At 32.4% G+C, this 22,823-nt stretch overlaps 2 protein-coding genes across 2 annotated transcripts in view; one reads left to right on the top strand and one right to left on the bottom strand.

Moving 5' to 3' along the window:
- TfIIB (transcription factor IIB) overlaps window positions 1-15,669 on the bottom strand; it is a 40,317-nt gene extending 24,648 nt beyond the window's left edge. Inside the window, exons 1-3 of the mRNA XM_085820882.1 lie at window positions 15,527-15,669; window positions 4,321-4,431; window positions 1,860-1,941 (exon numbers count right to left, since the gene is read on the bottom strand). Coding sequence (XP_085677008.1) covers window positions 1,860-1,941; window positions 4,321-4,431; window positions 15,527-15,543 — 210 coding nt within the window. The 5' untranslated portion in view covers window positions 15,544-15,669. The remainder of the gene's footprint in view (window positions 1-1,859; window positions 1,942-4,320; window positions 4,432-15,526) is intronic.
- A 377-nt stretch (window positions 15,670-16,046) lies between these two features.
- LOC146996543 (ribosomal RNA processing protein 36 homolog) overlaps window positions 16,047-22,823 on the top strand; it is a 38,777-nt gene continuing 32,000 nt past the window's right edge. Inside the window, exons 1-2 of the mRNA XM_085820881.1 lie at window positions 16,047-16,191; window positions 16,293-16,429. Of these exons, the coding sequence (XP_085677007.1) occupies window positions 16,313-16,429 (117 nt within the window). The 5' untranslated portion in view covers window positions 16,047-16,191; window positions 16,293-16,312. The remainder of the gene's footprint in view (window positions 16,192-16,292; window positions 16,430-22,823) is intronic.

The raw sequence follows: 22,823 nt of genomic DNA, 5'->3' as shown, positions 1-22,823 counted from the left end.
TTCACTTGAACGCACTAGATGCGTTATGGACGACGAAGAGGTTAAAGCAGCATCAGTTAAAAATGCACCTTTCTTTTTTTTGGGGGGGGAGGGCACCAATTATTGCCAAGTAAAAAATTATGAAACAATAGAGTTCAAAAGATTAAAAAAATTAGATCTGTAACAAGTAATTTTTTAAAAAAAATTTTTTTAAATCTAGAATATACTACACATAAATAAAAATAGCAAAACAAAATGAAATTCAATCTAAACAGGTGGCATAAAATTACAAATATCATTCAATACTGCAGAAAAATTTCAGTTTTTAAATATAACCGATACCACATAAATTGTATCAAATATGATTAAATGGTGGTAAGCAGTGCCCCACTGGCGTTTATTTCTCCATAGTTAGCCCTGCCTCACAATCGCTCCACAATTTGGTCATGACATCCAGTTTTGGAGTCTACAAAAATTACAACAGTGACTCACAGTGAATAATTCATACCCAGCATTTCTTAATTCCTCTTTCTTGTATCCTTTCCAGCAATTTGAAAACATAATGCTGCCATTTGCAATGTTTTCCCAAATGGCAGTCATCAATGTTGCAGCAAAATGATTGGGAAAGTCTACCAGAATATATTCTTTGCTTTCTTGGCATAATCCCCTGAATATCCACTCTTGGAAGAACAAAAGTTGTTTTTTTCCTTTTTGTGAAAACCTTTAAAGTAGATATTCCAATCTATTGTTGTTTTATGACTGATTTCTAACTGAAGTTAGCAAAATTCAATCAATGTCATTCTTGACACCATAGACAGATAAAACGAATGGCATTCAAGAAAGAAAGATGCAAACTTTCAAACCCCGTTTTGTATTGCAATCCTTTTTTTTTTTTTTTTTCACAGCAAGAGCATACATAACAATCCATACAGGAGTTTTGTTCGAGTTAAAAGTTACCTTCATCAGATGATTTTAAGAACAAAGTCTATTGCTATGAATTAAGAATATTTTTAATTCCTTTGCCTTAAAGAAATAATCTTATGGCAGACACTTTGTCATTAGGTAATTGTGAAATTGTGTAATTCACAATATTAACAAGTGATGATATTTCAGATGAGAATAAGAAATCTTGAGCCACAATATTTCAAACATAAAATAAAAAATTAATCAGACTAACAAGTGACAAAACTTAAACAAAAATTAGAAATCTTGACCTACGTTATTTCAAACATTAAATTCTCGAGCCATTGATATTTGGTATGTTGTTGTCGTATTGTTTCCTTCTCATTTGTTTCTCAATTTTTTACTGATGCTGCCCTAACAGAATAGTACAGAAAATTGTAATCTCTACACACATCTGAATTTTCCTTTAAAGGGAGAGGGGAAAAATCATCTAGTAGCACAACGGCCGGGATGACAGGATGATCCTGAACCCATCATGCCTTCCTTGAGAATGCCAGAATGCAGTGTTTAATGACTATATATTAGAAGGAGAAGCACCAGTTCTAGTATAATGAAAAAACAGAATTGTCTGATAAAAACTTAAAAATTTTTTTAACCTTGTCTTACAAATAAAAAGTAAACAAAATCAGATTCAAAATGAATGAAAAAAAAAAAAAAACACATATGTCCTTAAAAATCTAAACAGCTTTTATTTTATTAGTAACTGCAAAAATATTCTACATGTTTTTTAGCAGCAATAAAAATGCTTTTTAACTACGCATTTAAAAAAAAAAATTCTTTAGATTTTCTGTTTTCATTAAAAAGTAATTACACTTGTAAATTAAGCTTTTTACAAAGTTCTGATGCTATGAGTACAAATAAATTTACTCAGCCTAATGAGTCAAACAAAATAATAAAAGAAGAAAGATCATAATTACTTCTGCAGCACCAACACGAGACGGATCACTATCAGCCTTCTCATTGCTAAACGTTCTCCATTCAGAGCCTACATCTATGACCCTATTCATTAAAAAAAATACATAAGAAAAATGTTACCATAACTTCACCATTATGTTCCATTTCTGAATCAAAAGTATTACACTTAACTTTGGATACTCTTCTGTTACAGGGGGACCGGATTTAGAAATATATGTTATGTATGCATTTGTAAAAGTATTGCATTTAATTTTGGATACTGTTCTGTTACAGGGACCAAATTCAGAAATATATGTATGTATGCTTGTGTATATATATATATATATATATATATATATAGTCTGTAATGTGGACGTCCATTATCCGGAATGATCTACAATCCGGACCTCAAAGCCACAAACTTTTCTCATGCGCGTAGAGAATGCGCATACATTACGCATGCGTGTAATGTATGCTTTATGGATGCGCGCGTTGAAAGAAATGTTTAATAAAGCACACAAATAAATAATAAGCTTTTTTTGTAAAATTTGATACCCTTTAGATCATAATTGCCCCTTATTTCATAAATTACAGTTTCATATTTTTAACTGTATAATTTCTGCATGCCATCTTACCAGATTTAAATTGATGATCTATAATCCGGAATCGCCGAAGTCCCGATGAGTCCAGATTACAGACTTTGTACTGTATATACTATGTATGTGCATATATGTGCGCATACACACAAATGTATACATATATACATGAATACATATATTCATTACACCAGCATGGAATTCAGCTTTTGAAATTCATATGTATTTTTATTGGCTGCTAGCTGCAATTAGTATGTGCAGTTTTTTTCTTGTAATGAATTGTAGCACAACTGTGTAATTTGCTTGCTAATGAATATGTTGCACAGCATCCATAACGAAACACTGAAAATTACATAAAACAGCAGCAAATTAATTAAAAATAGCTGAATAGTATTTTACCAGCTGTAAAAATCTAAATACTATTGGCCTTTATTTTCATTATCATTGTTAAAATAACATAATGCGTATAAAATGGCACATTTAGCTAGCTTTTATTTATCTTCTTATTATAGGAAAGGTTTAAAATGCTTATTGGAAGGATCGTAATCTCCAGCTCGACTGGTGAAAATGGCCTGAGAAGTGAAAAGCCACCTGAAAACATTCTATGCGAATAGCTGGGTTAACACAAATATACTTTTGATGACACAGTGTGCTGGCTTTCAATAATTTTTATAGCTTTTCAGTTGGGATGCTGATAATCGGAAATTATGTGTTTTAACATTACTTTTCAGAGATATATCAAAATTATTTTATATATCTATAAACCACAAGCAAATTATAAATTCCATAAAAAATATTTCAGAAACTTGTTTTAGTTAAAATATTATTATTAAAAAAATTACAGCTAATATTTGGAGTGTAATAACATGTGGTCTGGCAATGGTTTTTACAGTGATAAGGACAGCTAGCTGAAGTCACAGCAGCAGCAGTAATGAAACATCGTAATGAACAGCAGAAATCTAACATATAACAACCTACGCCAAATATGTTTTTATGCTTTAAGTAAATAAGACATACATTTTCAACTATTTTTTGTTAATTTTACTTATGCATTATGATTTATAACATTTTATAATTTCTCTTACAGTTTAATTATGTTATACCTGCATGCATGGTTCATCCTTTAAAAAAAAAAAAAAAAAAAAAAAGGAAATATGTACAATTTTTTTTTTAATCCAATGGCTGGCACTTGCTTATATTCAGCATTGGCCACTACTAAGGCCAGATGTGGTAGTTATTTTTTTGTGGACACATATAATATGCAGGAATTAAGCTAAGCCTCCTATCAAACGAAAGGCAGTTACAACAATGCCTTCTCTGGGATTCAAACCCAGGCCCTTCAGTACAGCAGTAGGCTCTCCTAACCACTGGCATATGTACTGGAAAAAATGGATTTTTGAGCATATTTGTTCTGTTATTTCAGCAAAAATTTTGGTTCAGATTTCAGCTAAGGAGTATTTTGAAACATTTTTAGATATATTATTCTTTGCGCTTATTTGAAAGCACTTTCGTTGAACTGAAATACATAAAAACAAAATGGAAAAATTACATTAAAAGCATAATTTGGCTGAGAAAGAAAAGAGGGAAAAAGGAGGGGGATTTATTTGCTACAGGATTTCAGTGAAAAATTTTAGTGCATATTTGGCCCTTAATTTTTCAGACATAAAGCATTTTTGTTCAACTGAAACAGTAACAAAACAGAAGAATTCCAGCAGAAATGTAATTCGGCTGCTAATCAAAACTAGGAGGAAAAAAAAAGGTGCTTAAAAAACATGGGGTGTGATCGTTTGATCGTCGCCAGATTTTTGCAAAGTTAGCATAAATTAAAAATTCACCAAAATTATCTATTTTGACAAATTACCATACACAAAAGATTCATCAAAATTACCTATCTCCTACTACAAGCCCACATTCAGGACATATCATATCACCAGCTCTATAATCTTCAATGAGAGCAGCATCTGGATGATAAGGACACACAACTGCTGCTCCATATGACCTTTTTGGAAAAAAAAGTAAATATTATTAAGTAATCAAATAAAAATATTAATAATCTTACAATCTAATAACAATAATCTTAAATGGGGGAAAATGAAAACAAAATTAAAACGGAGATTTAGATATCAACAATTTCAAAAGAAATTACGTACATCATTCTTGAACTGCTATCATTACTATCTATATAATAAAATACATAGGAAGACATATAATTTTTATGCAGCAATTGTTACAAATTATTAATATTAATTCTGAACATTAATTAAAGTGGATAAAATGCAGATAGAATATCTGAATATATGACTAGAAAATTGTCTAATTGCATACAGGTTTTAGATTACAGAAATAATTAATTAAACCAGATAGTTTATCCAGTCAGAAATAAAGTTCATATTGATTTGCATGTTTGTGGGAATTTAGAACTATGTCAAAGTACATGTTTTCACAGACTTTACCGCTTGGCCATTAGTGGGCTCTTTTGCTAAACAATTTTCGGTACTTACGTATTATCGCAACCAGGTTGGCGCTATTTGTAAGTTTGAGTAAAAAAGTATGAATAGAAAGAAAATGTACATTTATTAATTACAGATAATTTTTAATACAGTTTTTTATATTATTTTGTTTTAAAATATAAAATAGCAATTAAACCCTTCCGGTTTCGAATTTGAATAAGTTGCAGAATTATTTTTTCGGCGGAAATCTTTTGGCTATTGCTTTTAGCACTGATTGAAAACCGTATTCGCCATAACCATGTACACGTCGACTTATTTTTACTTAAAAAAAACATCCCAGAATTGCACAAAAATGGCATTGCGCACACTCTTGACTTTATCCATGTACACTGCTATTTTCTCATAAATTACAAAAATTTGCACGAAAATGCAGGAAAATTTTGTGAATCTCCACATGCTCTTTTTACAAAACTACGTATAACACGTAGGGTTGCCGTAAGTAGGGTCGCCAAATTTCGCAATTTATGCGAATTTTGGCCTGGTTGCGTTAATACGTAAGTACTCAATTTTCAATGAAAGTGAAAATTGGTTTTAACACCTTTAAAAAATACACCCATGTTAACAAAAATTGCAACAGCATAAAAGAATCATCAGATTAAGAAGATATTTATGTCACAATTACTAATGCAAATTATTGATTCAAGTTTTATATTAACATGACCAGATTACTGGCACAAAATTAGTATCCCATAAAGAAACTATGAATGGCAACAAAAACAAGGCGATTTTGGATTTTTAAATCTAGAATTTATTGGTAATGATAGCCGATCACTAAATGTATATTCAGTAGGGAGCATATATGGAATAATGAACTGGTCAGAAAACAAGCATCTAATATGTTGTCAAGCTTTGTACATCCCAGGTAATGTGAAGCAGCAGGCGAGTGGCAAAGTCACTGAACACTGGTAGTTCAGTGCAGGGTTCGAATCCTGGCAAACAGGTTAGCTTACATGGGTGTTTTTGTAGTTTTTTCCACGTGAAACATATATATAACGCAAGTTTCCCTTAAAAGCTCCTGCACAAAAGAATCCTTCCCCCTCAGGCAATATGATGTTAAATATTGTTTTGTTGAAATATTCCTTCATAAGTTTGTTGAAGGGTGATCACAGCCTTTACATCTTCTCTAAGATAGCAGTTGAAAATATGAAAAATTCAATGCAGTAAAAGGCACCTATCGTAATGAGAGGCAGACCACATCATTATGCATATCACTGTCCAGCATGATTGACACTCTGTATGCTGAAAGATGGTGCCTGCCACAATACTGTCTAAAGCAGAGTTTTGAAACTGTGTCACCTTATGCCCATTTCACCACTGCTAGATTATGATCCTCCCTCCCTTTCCAAAACTTGAGAAATACAGATACATTTATTTAGATTTAGAGTATTTTTGGGTTTTCTTCCACAAAGAACCTATTAGCAAGAGTGCATTTTTTGTTGCCAAGCTTGCTAACGGTAATGGTATTAGCAATATACATACAAGTTTTTGAAAAAAAATACATATATATATATATATTGTTAGCATTTTGAACATGACATTTAGTGCATTGTGTGAGATTATGCATATGTAAATTAAATTTAGCTATAAATTAACTGATTAAACAGGCTATTTATTACAATTAAATTCATATTGATAAAATCATACGAATAATTAAATTCATATTGGTAGAAAAGCCTGATGTTAAGCATATGTAAGTAAAGATTAGCATTAAAAAGTAAAGTAAATGTTAATATTATTATTGAAATTATCTAATTAATTCTATTATTACAAACAAGTTAAACTTGTATACTTATACCTAGCAATACTTTATTTCCTTTTCCAGAATTTTATAGCCTGAAAAAGGGCTCCCCATTTTTTTTTTTCAAAAACCTAGGCCATTTAGTAAATTGCCAGAGATTTATTATCCTGAAAGGACATAATATTTAATTGTACTTAAAATTTCAGTGAATTCACCTTGCTGTTATGAAGATATTTCTTTTTAACTTTCAAATTTTACTTTCAGAGACCACCTGTTCGATTCTTTGGACTGGATATGTTGCCAGATAAACGGAATTTGTGGAGTGGTTAACAGTCTGATGTACATAATACCAGCCCAAGAATGAATACGTCTGCCCTTTATATTAGTCTCATAATAGTTGTTCCTTTTGCCACATGCTTCTTAATCAGTGGTATCAGAATCTCTGCTGTTTGCTATGGAGAAGTTTTCGGTGAAGGCTCTATCTGAGATGTACCACTACAGAAAACTTCCTTAATTGACTGAAAATAATTCTGTCTATTCATTGTTAAAAAATTCAGAAAAGATAGTGAAGAAATCAGACAAAATAAGTGTTATCAAATGAAGAAGTTTAGCCCATATTTAAGGATGCACCTTGGATTATAACAAAGTTATTTCATTTATGGTATACAGAGAAGTTGAATGTTATGGAAACCCTATTAAATATTTGTTAGATGTCAGTCGAAGTACGTCACACATTGTGTGCTCTGCATCGTAAAACGGCAGCCGGTGGTAAAGTGGGTGTTTGGTGGTATAAAACAAGAGAGCAGAAGTTTTTTTTTTTTTTTTTTTTTTGGGAAGTGGTTTAGGGCAGAAGAAAAAAACTGCTGGATGTAATTCAACAGAATTATAAATGTCCTGTTTGTACAAAGGAAATGCGCACAGTCGAATGTAAAGATCGTTCAGATGGCTTTTGTCACAAGAAAGGTTCAAATACTCACCATACAAAGCCTTCCATTAAAAAGGGAACATCGTTTGAGGTAAGTTTTTGGATACTCACCATACAAAGCCTTCCATTAAAAAGGGAACATCGTTTGAGGAAAGTTTTTGGATACTCATCATACAAAGCCTTCCATTAAAAAGAGAACATCGTTTGAGGAAAGTTTTTGGATGCTGTTAAGGAATTTTGTGTGCCACAGACTGAAGACACTGAAATTTCTAAATAAGGTAAGTGGATATTTCCTTTATGTAGTGCTTAGATGCTATAAGATGAATTTCCTTTTTTATGTTATTTCATTGTTTGTTTTAAAATGTAGTTTATTGAGATTATATATTTTTTGTTTGGCTCTAGTGGAGAATTGGGTACTCCTTTGTTTTTTTAAGTGAAAATAGATCGATGTGTACATGGACAAAGTCAAGTGAGCACACAATACCGAGTTTATGCAATTCTCCAGTTTTTTTTTAAAGTCAAAATAGGTCAATTAGAACATGGATCTCAAGTTCGTGCAATTCTTTGACTTGTTATTTTGGCTGTGTGTAGCGGCGATTTTTGCGCAAAAATTGCTCGCCGCCAAAAGGCACCCATAAATATATTTTTATCGTGAAGAATAAATTACATATGTAGAGGAGAACAATGAGTGTCATGCTACAGTAAGCAAAATCATGAACAGCAATGTAAGAAACCAAAAACAACGCAAGAGTAATGGCTGCTATCTCCAAACATTGGATTCCGTTGTAGGTACAACTCTGATATACGCCCTACACCAAATGTGGCGATATGTGTTTTGCGCTGGTTTTTGGCACAACTGCGTGTTGTATGGCAACCCTGTTGACGTTGAAAAATCTTTCGCTGGAGTTCGTTGGTTCGTGTCATGCTCTATGTCTGAGAAGCTAAAATGGTGGAAGTTGTTGAATTGAAGTTAGGCAAAAGGAAATATCGTCGTGGCCATCCTGTTGAGGGGCAGTGGATATTTGGAGGTGTGGAAAGAGGTTCTGGGAGATTATTTTTAGTGGCTGTGCATGATAGAAGTAGGGATTTGTGATTATTTGTTATTTTATTTATTTGTGAATCATAGTATGAATTTTCTGCATAGTGTGTCTGGCTGTCATATAAATACAATAGTGATTACGTGGCGGCATGTTAAAGGCGGTATGAAATTGGTATTTCTGCTGTTCGAAAAAAGCACTGATTCATGGTAAGTGCATTTTATTTTATTCTTGTTTTTATTTTGTAGAATGTTATGTTCATTGTTTTTTTAGTATGAATTTCTGTCGTTATTGTTGTTTTTTTGAATTGTTTGAAATTTATTTTAGTTATTTTGTTGATTAGTGCGTACCGTCTAAATTGTGCAATTTGTAGATGTTTTCTAAAGTTGAAACCAGAACGCTGTATACATGGTATTCTTTGAAATTTATTGTTGTTATGTTAATTTATTAAAGTAAGGTGTGCGTAGTTCGTAGATTCGTTTGTTGCCCAAATTGTGCAATTCGTAGATGTTCTTTTAAGTTGAAACAGGACGCTGTGTACATAGTATTCTTTGAAATTTATTGTTGCTATGTTAATTTATTAAAGTGAGGTGTGCATAGTTTGTAGATTCGTTTGTTGCCTAGATTGTGCCATTCGTAGAATTTTTTTTTAAAGTTAAAACATATCGCTGTGTACATGGACTCTTGTCAAATAATTTTGGTTAGAAACTTTATGGTTTTACTATCTAAATTTTTTGTTTTTGTTTCGGATTTTTAGCTTAAATTGTGTGTTCAAAATGTGGTTTTGGGGACATTTTAGGCTTAAAGTTCGAAATGTAGACAAAAAAATTTAGATAGCAATAGGCAGAGTGGAGTTTCTTGCCAAAAATGTTTGGTGAGAAATTTGGCGCCTTGAGGGAGCATATCAGAGTAGTTCCCCGTTGCATTACCAGGTTTGAACTATTATTGCCATTGTTTACATTTAACAGTTTTTTTATGGAAGTACTCCCTCATTCTTAAATGTGTTTTTTAAATTAAATTATAAAAAAGGATAGAAAATGTTATAAATACAAAAGGCTGATCTTTGGAATATGGTAACAGGTAGTTTGGTGACATTTTGGAGGCGATAAAGGTTACTACCTAGGACTTTGGCAATAATGTGAGAAGTACTCAGTTCCGATTACGCATTATTTTGTGTGAGGGAAATGAGAGATCATGAGATATGTCATGTGACATTAATGGACGAATCACTGTTCTTTAATCGGAAAAGGGGGTATATTGTAAAAATATCTGCTGTACTTCATAGGAATAGTTTCATTCTATGTTCTGTGAAACAGTGTTGTTTAATATTTGGATCCCATAGCCGTATATAAAGTAAATCCGAAATTTTTATTACATTTATGTGTAATTGAAAAGAATTGCTTAATTGCAGATAAGTATGAATGTCCAATATGTGGGAATGAAATGAGATTGTGTGAAAGGAAGGATATTACAGATAATTTGAATGGTGGTGCAAGAAACGTGGTGAAAATGGACATTTTGTGATCCGCCATGCACTCAAGATTCTGTAGAAGATTAGGTAAGTTAGTATTTTTAATTATTTGAGGATATTATTTTTATGCATTGTTCTAAATGTAAGGAGTACATAAATTAATATGGTATTATTGGAAAATTGTTATTAGTAATGATTTAGTTTAAAGTAATTAGGATTGTAAGCTAATTTTTATTAATTTAATGTATGTGCTTATTCATATTTTAAGTAGTGTTTTTTAATTTAATTATATTTTACTTTAATGATCGTGATTTTTTTAGTTATATATTTGTAGTATTTTGGAATACGTTTGAGTAGAAGTAAATGTGCATGGAAAGAATTTAAATATTTGACATTAAGTATTTGCAACCATTTTTAATGTTTGCATTATAAATTCGTTGGTGACGTTTATAATAGATAATTTAGAGGTAAAAGTTTTGGATATTTTATTTATTTTATATGTGCAAATTTTCATCCTTTGAAAGGGTATATACTTTTTCGCGATCAGGTAAATTCATATATGTCCTTTATACCGGATTTAAAGATTCACAAAATTTTCATGCATTTTCGTGAAATTTTTCTAATTTATGACAAAAAAGCAGTGTACATGGATATAGTGAAGAGTGTGCGCAATGCCATTTTTGTGCAATTCTGGGATTTTTTTCAAGTAAAAATAAATCGACGTGTACATGGTTTAATTGTATTTTAATTAAATGATAGTTATTTTGTGAATTATATGTTTGTAGCAATTTGGTATACGTTTCAGTGGAAGTAAACGTGCATGGAAATAATTTAAATATTTGACACTAAGTATTTGTAACCATTTTTAATGTTTGCGTTATAAATTTGTTGGTGACGTTTAGAATAGATTTAAAGGTAAAAGTTTTTGGATATTTTATTTATTTTATACGTGGAAATGTTCATCCTTGGAAAGGGTATATACTTTTTCGTGATCAGGTAATTTTCATATATGTGATTTTTACCGAGTTTAAAGATTAACAAAATTTTCCTGCATTTTCGTGCAAATTTTTGTAATTTATGAGAAAATAGCAGTGTAGATGGATAAAGTCAAGAGTGTGCGCAATGCCATTTTTGTGCAATTCTGGGATTTTTTTTAAGTAAAAATAAGTCGACGTGTACATGGTTACTGTGTATGCGCGATTCTCAAAAACGCGCAAGTTTTTTGCGATTCTGCACTTTTTCCCAATTTTGCAGTTAATATTTGTCATGATTAAGCAGTTTTGTTCCATAAAATTTCTAGCATAAGTGTAATTCGGCTAGCAGATTGTTGGAAAAAGTGTTGAGTAAATAAAAAGAAAAGAAACATGTCTTTACTTCGTGAAGACAAAATGGCGGCGAAAAAAAAATAGAGAGTTGCTGTAGCAGAGTTGGTCGCCAAAAAATCGCCGAGTTACCATAATCCAAAGATTAACCTAAAGAACTAAATAAAGGAAAAGAAAGAGTCTTACTAATCTGGGGTGTTTTTGATTCTAATTTTGAACAGACAGCGTTAAATTTCCGGAATAGAATCATTCTTCGCTTGGGTTAGGTAGACCAGAAAACTTTTATTCCTATTCAATCCAGATTGGACAGTGACAAAAAAAAAAAAAAAAAAAAAAAAAAGAAAACCGCTGCTTCAACGGTAGAACCTCCCAACCTCCGTACTGTATAATGTTTCGGGGGGGGGGGGTTAAAATTGACTATTCGATTACTTTCCTTTTATTTAAGCCATTCAGAATATTATTCCTTAGAAAGCTAATCTAACTTTATCTACACTTCAGCAGCTACTGCAACTATATTATTATAAATATTCATACAACTGCTCATAATATAAGCATAACATCATAATAAACACGAATATGAACTGACCACGAGGAACAAGAATGCAAATTATTAAAATCTTGATAGAAATTCAAACATGTGTAGTATTTGGGTGGGAGGAGAAGAATACCGAATGTACCAGAATTTTCTACGGTTTTCCAAATTCTTAGACCAATAGAATGACGTACACCTGTATGTACTCTCGCGCGCACCATAGGTTACGTTAATGCAGAGAAAGGGGAAAAAGCTATTTCCGGGAGTATGATTCACCATCTGACGTTCCATATAAGGAAGAAAAGTTGTTTATTTAGTTTCGGCTTTGGTACGGGGGAAAAATGTGCATTCATTAAAAAAAGCACTAAAAGCAAAAAATAAGCATTAAAAACAAAAAAATAAGGGCTTTAAAGAAAAAGTAAGCACCTATAAGGGCCTTTATATTTTATTTTCAAATATAAGGACTTATAAGCACTTGTAAGGACCGCTACGAACCCTGCAAATTCCTACAAACATAAAATTCACAAAATAACTATCATTTAATTAAAATATCACTAAACCATGTACACGTTGACTTATTTTTACTTAAAAGACATCCCAGAATTGCACAAAAATGGCATTGCGCACACTCTTCACTATATCCATGTACGCTGCTTTTTTGTCATAAATTAGAAAAATTTCACGAAAATGCATGAAAATACTCAACGTATTCTACTCAAACGTATTCCAAAATACTACAAACATATAACTCACAAAATCACGATCATTAAATTAAAATATAATTAAATTAAAAAACACTACTTAAAATATAAATAAGCACATACATTAAATTAATAAAAATTAGATTACAATCCTAATTACTTTAAACTAAATCATTGCTAATAACAATTTTCCAATAATATATTAATTTATTTACTCCTTACATTTAGAACAATGCATAAAAATAATATCCTCAAATGATTAAAAATACTAACTTACCTAATCTTCAGAATCTTCATTACATGGCACGCACACTTTCACTATTTCACACAACACACAATGAAGCTTAATACAAAATAATATAGTACTACAGTTTTCTAAATTCCCCCCCTTTTCCGATTAAAGAACTGTAATTCGCCCATTAATGTCACATGACATATCTCATGATCTCTCATTTCCCTCACACAAAATAATGCGGAATCGGAACTGAGTACTTCTCACATTATTACCAAAGTCCTAGGTAGTAACCTTTATCGCCTCCAAAATGTTGCCAAACTACCAGTTACCATATTCCAAAGATCAGCCACGAATTATAATGACGAGGAATTTGATTTAAATCATATCAAAGACGGAGTACATCGAGATGAAATACTACATTTAGTAAGGAATTATGAGCCAAATAAAATAGAAACATCTGCCCTGAAGATAAGGATGGTGCTGACAGATCAACTTCCAATTCATTGCATCCCGTGGCGTCCCCCCCGCCGCAGAGCAGCGTGAAATTGATAAACAGATTTCAGAATGGTTAGACAAACAAAGGATATGACTTTGACTTGATCCATTTTTTGCAGCGATTCCACTTTTTGTTTAATGGACTTCGAAACTTTCACTTTCACTTTGTAGATCCTTTACACATTAGTAAATATATATCAAAAATTCTATTTGACATAATCGAAAGTTCAAGCTTACTTTTATAAAATTGCTCTAACAGTCTGCAAAAAATAATAAGCCGGATCCAATTCGAAGGTTAAGGAACAATGCAATCTGCAACATTAACTGAATTAGATAATTTTAGCTTAGTTTATACCATCCGTTATACATTAAATGCGCATGCGTAAACGTATTCTGGGCATGCGCACATGCATATTCGCCAACCGTAAAGGTCTTACGTGCATGCGTCGAAAGTTTGTAGCTTTGAAGTCCGGATTATGGGTGTCCGAATTAACGAATTTTGACTGTATGTATGACTACTTTGGCTGAATATTAACTCGTACTTCTTTCAGTAAATATATAGTTTATAAAAATACATAACCTCCATATCAAAACTGGGAAAAATAAATGCAATTTTAATTATTTCATTTTTTGTGTCATTTATATGTCTGAAATCGTAAACACGCTACTTCCTCTTTGTCATCACGGCCAAAAGAAAGTATCAAACTATCCTTTTATTTAAGGTAAAATAACATGCCAAACAAATATTAATTTAGAAATCAAACAACAAAATAATTGAAAATTTTCACAGGACTAGTTTTGATGTTTTTACTGAACCATCATACTCAGCTATCAAAGTGCAAATGAACAAGATAAGATAAAATAAGGTAAGAATGGCTGGACAGGAGTTAATCTACTGATGCCACATATTGATAACACAAAAACTAAAACACAATTTTCCTAAAAGCTGAAGGTAAAGATGTATTGGAATTAAGGTCGTTAAATAGAACAGAAAGATTTTTTTTTAAATGTGAAATGTCTCTAGAAAATCTAATTCACCAATGTAAGCTGTTTTTTGAATAATTTTGGCTGCAGAAAAATTGAAAGTGTGATTTTCGGACCAACAATGCTGGGCAACAGAGGACTTCTGTGTTTCCTTTTTTTCTAAAATATGCCTCATGTTACTTATCGTGAAATTTTAAGGCTCTCTTAGTTTAACCAATGTAAATTAAACTACACTGGCAAAGAATCTGTAAATATCCCAGGAATTCATATCCAGAATGGGGGTCCTTAAGTATGGACCTCTGAATTTTATCGATAGGAGAATAAACAACCCAAAAGTTAATTTTTTAAAAATACGTGCAATTAATACTGGTGGAAAAGAAAGGAATGGTTTCATCGATAGATAGCACCAGTAGCTTAACTCCTGTCCAGTCATTCTTTCTTACCTTTATCTTATCTCATTCTTTTGCACTTTGACAGCTGAGGGTGATGGTTTTACGCTTATTTTTGTTGTTTGACTTCTAAATTTATATCCTTTTATTTAAAAATGCCAAAATTTCTTTTTGTATGAGACTTTTGGATCATTTCAAAATTTTAATGCCTACAAATAAAAATCAAATGTTACAGTTACTTCAGGTGAAAAATTCATCCCAGATGCTCAGTTATACAACCAACAACAACAACAACAACAACAACAAAAATAACACTAAAAGGAACAATTTAAGAATACAATTACTGTTATGGCTTTAGCAAATACTAGTATTTAGTAATACTCAGCATATTTAAAAATGGAACAAAAATCAAACCTACATTTAATATTTAAAAATTAATCAAATAAAAAAATTGCTTATTAAAAATGTGGGAAAATGTGAAGGAAAGTATTTATTCACTTCTCGGATTTATAGTGGAAAAATTATGTTGACATAGTACTGGCCCAAAAAGTTTTGTGAAAAATCTGTCTCTGCCTTAATCGGAAACAATGTCAACCCTCACAAATGAGCTCCAAAGTAAAAGTAATTACATGCAGTCTAAGTCAATTATTTACCGCCGAGATATAGGGCAACACATTTACGCATCATTTTAAAAATTATGTTCAATGGGGACACACAGTTTGAATCCATACTATATGGAAAATCATTAAACTCACTTTGAACTAGAGGCCATTATTTACAAATAATTTGCAGAGTAGCACATATAATACCACTTTCTAAATCAAGCCAGCAAACACAAAAACGAATACTTTCACACTGTTGGTTAAATTACGAAACATCGAATTTTGTCCAGATGGCGTTCAGTAATGTCAATTAATTCACTTCATTTCTTAAAAAATTTTTTTAAGGTTTTTCATATATCGAGTCGTTTTACGGAAATATAGAAAATAATTATTTTTTTAGTAATTTTCAATTTTTTTGATATATCTACTGAAAGAAACTGTGCTTAATTGTATTTAAGTAGCCTGATCGTTAACAGAGTAGCCCCCTAACTAGTCTTTTCCGGTTTTTCATGTATGAAATTGTAATAGCATGCAAAATATTATTTCTTTAATCTAAGCGTTTATAATTTATAGTTTTGCTTCGTTTTTCAGTTTTGAAATTATTCTTATTTTGAAATAAAAAAAAAATTTATATATTATGGTGAATAGCTTCTTTCAACGGGCTCAATGACTTAAGCTAATATCTAATAAAAAGCATGTTTACGTTGTCTGTTTAAACTCCGTGAACTTTATACTCCGTGGTTTAGTCTCTTTCAAATATCTTTTATATTGTAAGATTATACTCCGTGGTTTAGTATCTTTCAAATATCTTTTATATTGTAAGATTGTATTGTGCATCTATAGCTGTAAACCTAAAAACTGTATTTAGATTATCGCAATAATTTATCATTTTTTTTACGTTTTATTTTCTTTTTTGCAGGGTGCAGGGAAAAACTAACTATGCCACGAAATGAAGCTATTCCTATTTTCCATAGAGCGAATAAAAACAGACCCAGAGAAATATCATCTAAAGTTCCAGTTCCAATGTTTCGAGACGTGTTTCAAGTAAAAAGAAAGGTTTGATTTGAATTATTGCATTTATTAAAACAGTGTTGTTATAAATTAATGTTAACCTGCTAATGCCAATGATTATAAGTTATGGAGTGCCTATGGTTCAAAACCATGTACCTCCACATCAGAAAACTATCTAAGTAATGAGTAGAAATAGGAAAATTGCATAATTGGTTATCATGATGCACACTAGAGGAGGGAGCTGCTTCAGAAAGTTTAGGGATAGGAAAAATCAAGTTTTGATTTATTTGGGGAGTTTTATGATTTTAAACTTTTTATATATTTTTTAATTTTATATATTTTTTGTATTTTTTAAAATTTTATAACACATAAATACGACACTAAAGCAAAAAGCGGAAAGGAAAGATTTTACAGATTAATAGGCTCATTGGCATATGGCACTAATCATAGCGATGTAAAGATTAAATTTTCACTATGAAACATACAGGGCAGCAGGCATGATGTGATTAAATAGTGTACAGATTGATAAGAATGCAGAGATGGCCACTTTTCAGTAACACTGGAGTAGGAGAATGGTAGAGCAATTACATGGCAGTACATCCTTCATGGGCCTGTCGCTGGAACCGAGGACAGACCTAGTTCCTAGTTCCGCTGATATGCTGGAATTATCATGCAAACTTGCATGACGTGATCCGGCTCTCTGAACTAGTGTCATTCAACGCCTGGCTATAGCATTTTTTGACTGACTGCTGCCATGGTTGAAGGAGCGCTGAGAGAGAGGTAAGGGGCATGACCATTGCCACGTGGGTGTTGAAGTTTAAACTCATTGCTCTGGAGGAGTCTTGATTTGCTGTCCTGTGTCTTGTGAGTTGATAACATCTCCTGATTTGTGGTGAGGATATTATACAGCATTTTTTACAAACAGTAATATAATATGAAAATTAAAATGGATAAGATAAATTATATACATTATTTACACTATATACAAGTCCCGATAGCATTTTAATATTCATAAATTAGATAGGAAAATTTGTATCAGTCATATGAGCTGGAAAGGGCCTTAGCATTCGATCTTCGTATAACAGTTCATAATGGAAGGTACCAAAATAGCTCAGAGTATCGCACTCAAGGGATTCCGTGAAAAAGCGTGCATTAGTTCGTTAGAGATATTTGTCCAGAAAGTCCAACTTGAGGTCTTTATGCAGCTGTCGTTATGCACATAATATCGTGCATTAGTCATCAGATGGAGAAACTTAGATTGTACAATTTGCAGTTTGCCGATGTCCTTATCAGTAACCGCAGCCCAGGCAGGTGAGGTGTAAGTTAGGATGGGCCTAATAGTTGATGTATAAATAAGTTTTTTCTTATTCAAGTCCAGTCTGGAATTTTTTCCTATGATTGGGAAAAGCATGTTAATAACAAATAACGCCTTTTTCCGTACGTAGCTCACGTGGTCAGTCCAAGTCAGTTTGTCGTTTAAAACTACTCCTGTTTTACTTGCTTTACAAGCGGCAAAGGCTCGTTGAAGAGAAGTAGCTTTTCCATGATTGAAGTACCTCTTTTTTTCGTCTGATTACCAGAATCTGTGTTTTAGTGACATTGATCACCACTTTCCATCGTCGACACCAATTTTCGATTTGAGGGATTTCAGCTTGGAGTTTCCTGATAGCGTGGTTAATGTTAGCTGATTTTACAGCCAGGGCTGTATCATCTGCATAACATACTAGCAACGCTGATGAGCAATGTGGCTTGGAAAAATCCGCAACATAGAATAGGTAGAGTATCGATCCGATCGTATTTCCTTGTGGTATGCCAACATGTATGGGTGTTGTTTTGGAGATAGAATTTCCGACGAAGACTTGGAAAGTTTGAGTGGTCAGGAACGAATGCAGCAGTAGAATAAGTTCCCTGTTGAAGTTTAGAACAATTAATTCGGAGATGAGCCCCTCATGCCAGATGCGGTCAAATGCTTTGGCCGCATCTGACATGAGGAGTGCGACTTGAGGTTTAGAATGCAGAGCCGCCCAGCAAATTCTGTTATCCTGATTAATTGCTTCACTGTAGAGAGTTGTGGTCTGAAAGCAAATTGCTCTGGGGAAAGTAGGTGAATGTAAGTCTTCATTTTTGCAAGGATGATTTGCTCAGATAATTTCCCAAGATCTGGTAGGAGACTAATAGGTCTATATCCCTTGGGTTTACAATAATCTTTTCCAGGCTTGGGAATCGTGATGCTTTTTGCTCTTTTTCCAGGCAACTGGGGAGTAAGAGTTGAATAAACAAGCATTGAATAATGAGGAGAGTTTTGTTATCATGTTCGTGGGCAGGTTTCTCAGAGCAGTATTAGAAATTCCATCAATTCCTGGTGCTTTTCTAAATTTTAGTTTTTTGAGTAGGTCTTTAATTTCAGAAGGGTGGCGAGGGCACTGAGAACAGAGGGGCGTTTTTACACCTTTTAGTTGGAGGATAGATGCTGTATTCGCATCCCATGATGGAGCAAGGTCTTTTCTGCGAGCTGCAAATAGCAGGATCGTAGGCCAGTAACTGTTGAAGTGCATGGTTATCAGTCTGTTCAATTTTGAGGAATAAATTTTGAGTAAGTTTTTTTATAACAACATTTATGGGTTTAATGTTAAGATCCAAATGAATCACATCAGTACGGACATAATAGGCTGCATTAAGGACTAGACACAGGGTCTTACTTTGGAAGCCTTAAAGTTTTTTGATGTGTGTTTTTGAAGCTGTACCCCAGATGGTGCAAGCATACAAAAATATTGATCGAATGATGGAAGTATAGAGAAGAGCTTTGTTTTTGATTGACAGAGGGCTCTTTCGGCCTAGAAGGGAGTAAAGTTGAGCTCTGATGGTTTTTGCTTTATTGACTGTATTTAATGTTAACCTGTGTTATTTGCTAGGCAAAGACTAGAAGTTTTATTCTTTATTTAATCATATAAAAATTAAGATTGTAATTATTAGGTTTCAGTAAGATGTTTTTTACAAGTGCTTTCATATCCTTTAATAAATTGAATATTAATCATATGGTTTATATACTGGTTCCTAAAAATTAAAGAAAAGTCACAAAAATAGTGATGACGTCTTCAAAAGTAAGCCAATCCATATAACATTTGAATATGTTGTCAAATAAGAATTGCTGAGTAAAACTGCAGCAGGCAAATTAGTTGCGCTGCAATTGAAATACGTCATCTGCAATGAGCATAAAAATGAGATAAAAAGTCTGGATAGCCAGTTCGTAACAATGACCTCCAGGCATCATTTGTCAGAAGAACTGTGATGGAGAGCTACTGGGAGACTAAAGGCAGGATAAAGACAGAAATGGCCAGATGGCTAAATGCGAGTCCTGTGGTTCATAGGCTTTGGCAAAAATTTTTAACCACAGATTTGGCATTCAAGAGATTCAGCCAAGGATGGACAACCACTGCGACAAGTGCTAGGAATTGATATATGTTGTTATGTGCATGAAGGAACAAAACCTCAACTCAGATCCTCCTTTACTTCAGCCACTGGATGGTTGGGGTCAATGTCAACCATGCATAGAAGGCTTCAGGAAGGAGATCTGTACATGAGGTAACCAGCCATTTGCATGGTGCTTACGTCTCGTCATAGAGCAGAACGTTCAGGGTGGGTGGACACATCAACATGCCTACTGGATATCTGATCAATAGAGGGCCGCTTTCTTTATGGATGAGTCCAGGTTAAGCCTTCAAAGTGATAGTAGGCATTATTTTATTTGGAGAGAACCTGCAAGCCATTATCATCCATCGAGCATATGGAGGAAGCAGTGTCTGTGTTTGCGGTGGTATCTCTGTGGATGGATGTACAGATCTCCATGTATTTCTGCAGAGAACCATAAATGCTCAGACATATAGAGATGATATCCTTATGCTTATGTGCACCCTTATCCAGAGGAAGTAGGTGATAATTTCCTGCTATAGGATGACAATGCTAGACTGCACAGAGCTCGCATCGTAGATAATTATTGTCAGCAGCAAACAATTCAGTACATGGAGTAGCCAGCTTTATCACCAGGGGTGACCTGAACTCTATTGAGCATGTTTTGAATGCTTTAGGAAGACGTATAGCCACTCTCAATTCTCCTCTTCAGACTTTTGTTATGCCTGCAATTGCTTTGCAAATCAATGGCTCTCACTTCTTACGGAATTGACTGACTATATAATTGACAGCATTGGACATTGCTGTATGTGTTTTATTGCTCCTAGGGGAAGTCATACTGTATATTTAAGGTATTTTTCTTATATCAAAGTTACATTTCCAGTGTTTTCATTTTATTTATATGCTAATTTCTATAACAACATAAATGTGTGGGAATTTCTTTTCATGAAATTTTATACCTTATTATGTGTTGTATAATATGGCTTAGTTTCATTAAATTCTACATGTAACTTTTTGAGTAAACATCATTTTTTGTGATTTTTCCTTAATTAATAATAACCAGTATATTTTGCTATGATTATCATTTGGTATCATAACAAATAGTGTATTACAGCTTTAGCGCTATTTCCTTATCTGTAGCGTATATTAATGTGCATTGTCATTCTTTTTTGGTCATGTGTTCATTCAATCATATTTAAAGATTTTTTTTAAATGTAAGTGCTCTATTGTTTGCTATAATATGTATTATAGACTAATAAGCAGTAAATGAATTAGAAATTAAAACTTTCTGAATTTTTTCTTTTTAATATTTCTCTGTAGATGTTGTGAGACAAAGATACAGTGAAATTAAATTCGACATTTGACTAAATTATTTAAGCTTTATTGTAAAAAAAAAAATTTCTTAGAAGCCTTGTATGTGAAGTGATCTTCATGAAGGGAGAAGGCCATGACAGTGAAATACATGGCCCCACTTTCCATCCAGTGTTGTTATTGGGAAGTTACCTGGAATGGGGTCTTTTATTTTTTTTTAGTTGAAAATATAACTGCTGTATTGCTGATTTAATTAAAATAAGCTGACAGAAAAGGAGCTGAATAAATTATTTTCACTGGTTGATCTTTAGATTATGGTAACTTGGCGATTTTTTGGCGAAAATTTGGCGACCAACTCTCCTACAGCAACCCTCTTTTTTTTTTCCCCCACCGCCATTTTGTCTTCACGAAGTAAAGACATGTTTCTTTTCTTTTTATCTGCTGAACACTTCTTCCAACAATCTACTTGCCAAATTACACTTATGCTAGAAATTTTATCTAACAATACTGCTTAATCATGACAAATATTCACTGCAAAATTAGGAAAAAGTGCAAATACCATACTCCTTACGTGTTTTTCAAAATAACACATACACATAAACCATGTACACGTCGACTTATTTTTACTTAAAAAAAATCCCAGAATTACACAAAAATGGCATTGCACACACTCTTCACTATATCCATGTACACTGCTTTTTTCTCATAAATTAGAAAAATTTCACGAAAATGCATGACAATTTTCTAAATCTTTAAACCTGGTAAAAAGAACATATATGAAATTACCTGATCGCGAAAAAGTATATACCCTATCCAAATATGAACATTTTCACATATAAAATAAATAAAATATCCAAAAACTTTTACCTCTCAATTATCTATTATATTATAAACGTCACCAACGAATTCATACCGCAAACATTACAAATACTTAGTGTCAAATATTTAAATTATTTCCATGCACGTTTACTTCAACTAAAATGTATACCAAATTCCTACAAACATAAAATTCACAAAATAACTATCATTTAATTAAAATATCACTAAACCATGTACACGTCGACTTATTTTTACTTAAAAAAACATCCCAGAATTGCACAAAAATGGCATTGCGCATACTCTTCACTATATCCATGTACACTGCTTTTTCCTCATAAATTAGAAAAATTTCACGAAAATGCATGACAATTTTCTAAATCTTTAAACCCGGTAAAAAGAACATATATGAAATTACCTGATCGCGAAAAAGTATATACCCTTTCCAAATATGAACATTTCCCCGTATAAAATAAATAAAATATCCAAAAACTTTTACCTTTACATTATCTATTATATTACAAACGTCACCAACTAATTCATACCGCAAACATTACAAATGATTACAAATACTTAGTGTCAAATTTTTAAATTATTTCCATGCACGTTTACTTCCACTGAAATGTATACCAAATTCCTACAAACATATAATTCACAAAATAACTATCATTTAATTAAAATATAATTAAATTCAGAAACACTACTTAAAATATAAAAATCATTGCTAATAACAATTTTCTAATAATACCATATTATTTTATTTACTCCTTACATTTAGAACAATGCATAAAAATAATATCCTCAAATAATTAAAAATACTAACTTACCTAATCTTCTTCAGAATCTTGATTACGTGTCCGATAAACTTTTCTTATTTCCTCCGCTAAATAAAAAGCAAGCGTAT

The sequence above is a fragment of the Stegodyphus dumicola genome, chromosome 7, assembly GCF_044657685.1.
Source record: "Stegodyphus dumicola isolate Sdum_Otavi_A_Nest chromosome 7, ASM4465768v1".
Lineage (NCBI taxonomy): Eukaryota > Metazoa > Arthropoda > Arachnida > Araneae > Eresidae > Stegodyphus > Stegodyphus dumicola.
The sequence above is the reverse complement of the archived record's forward strand: the minus strand, read 5'-3'. Positions and strand labels throughout refer to the sequence as shown.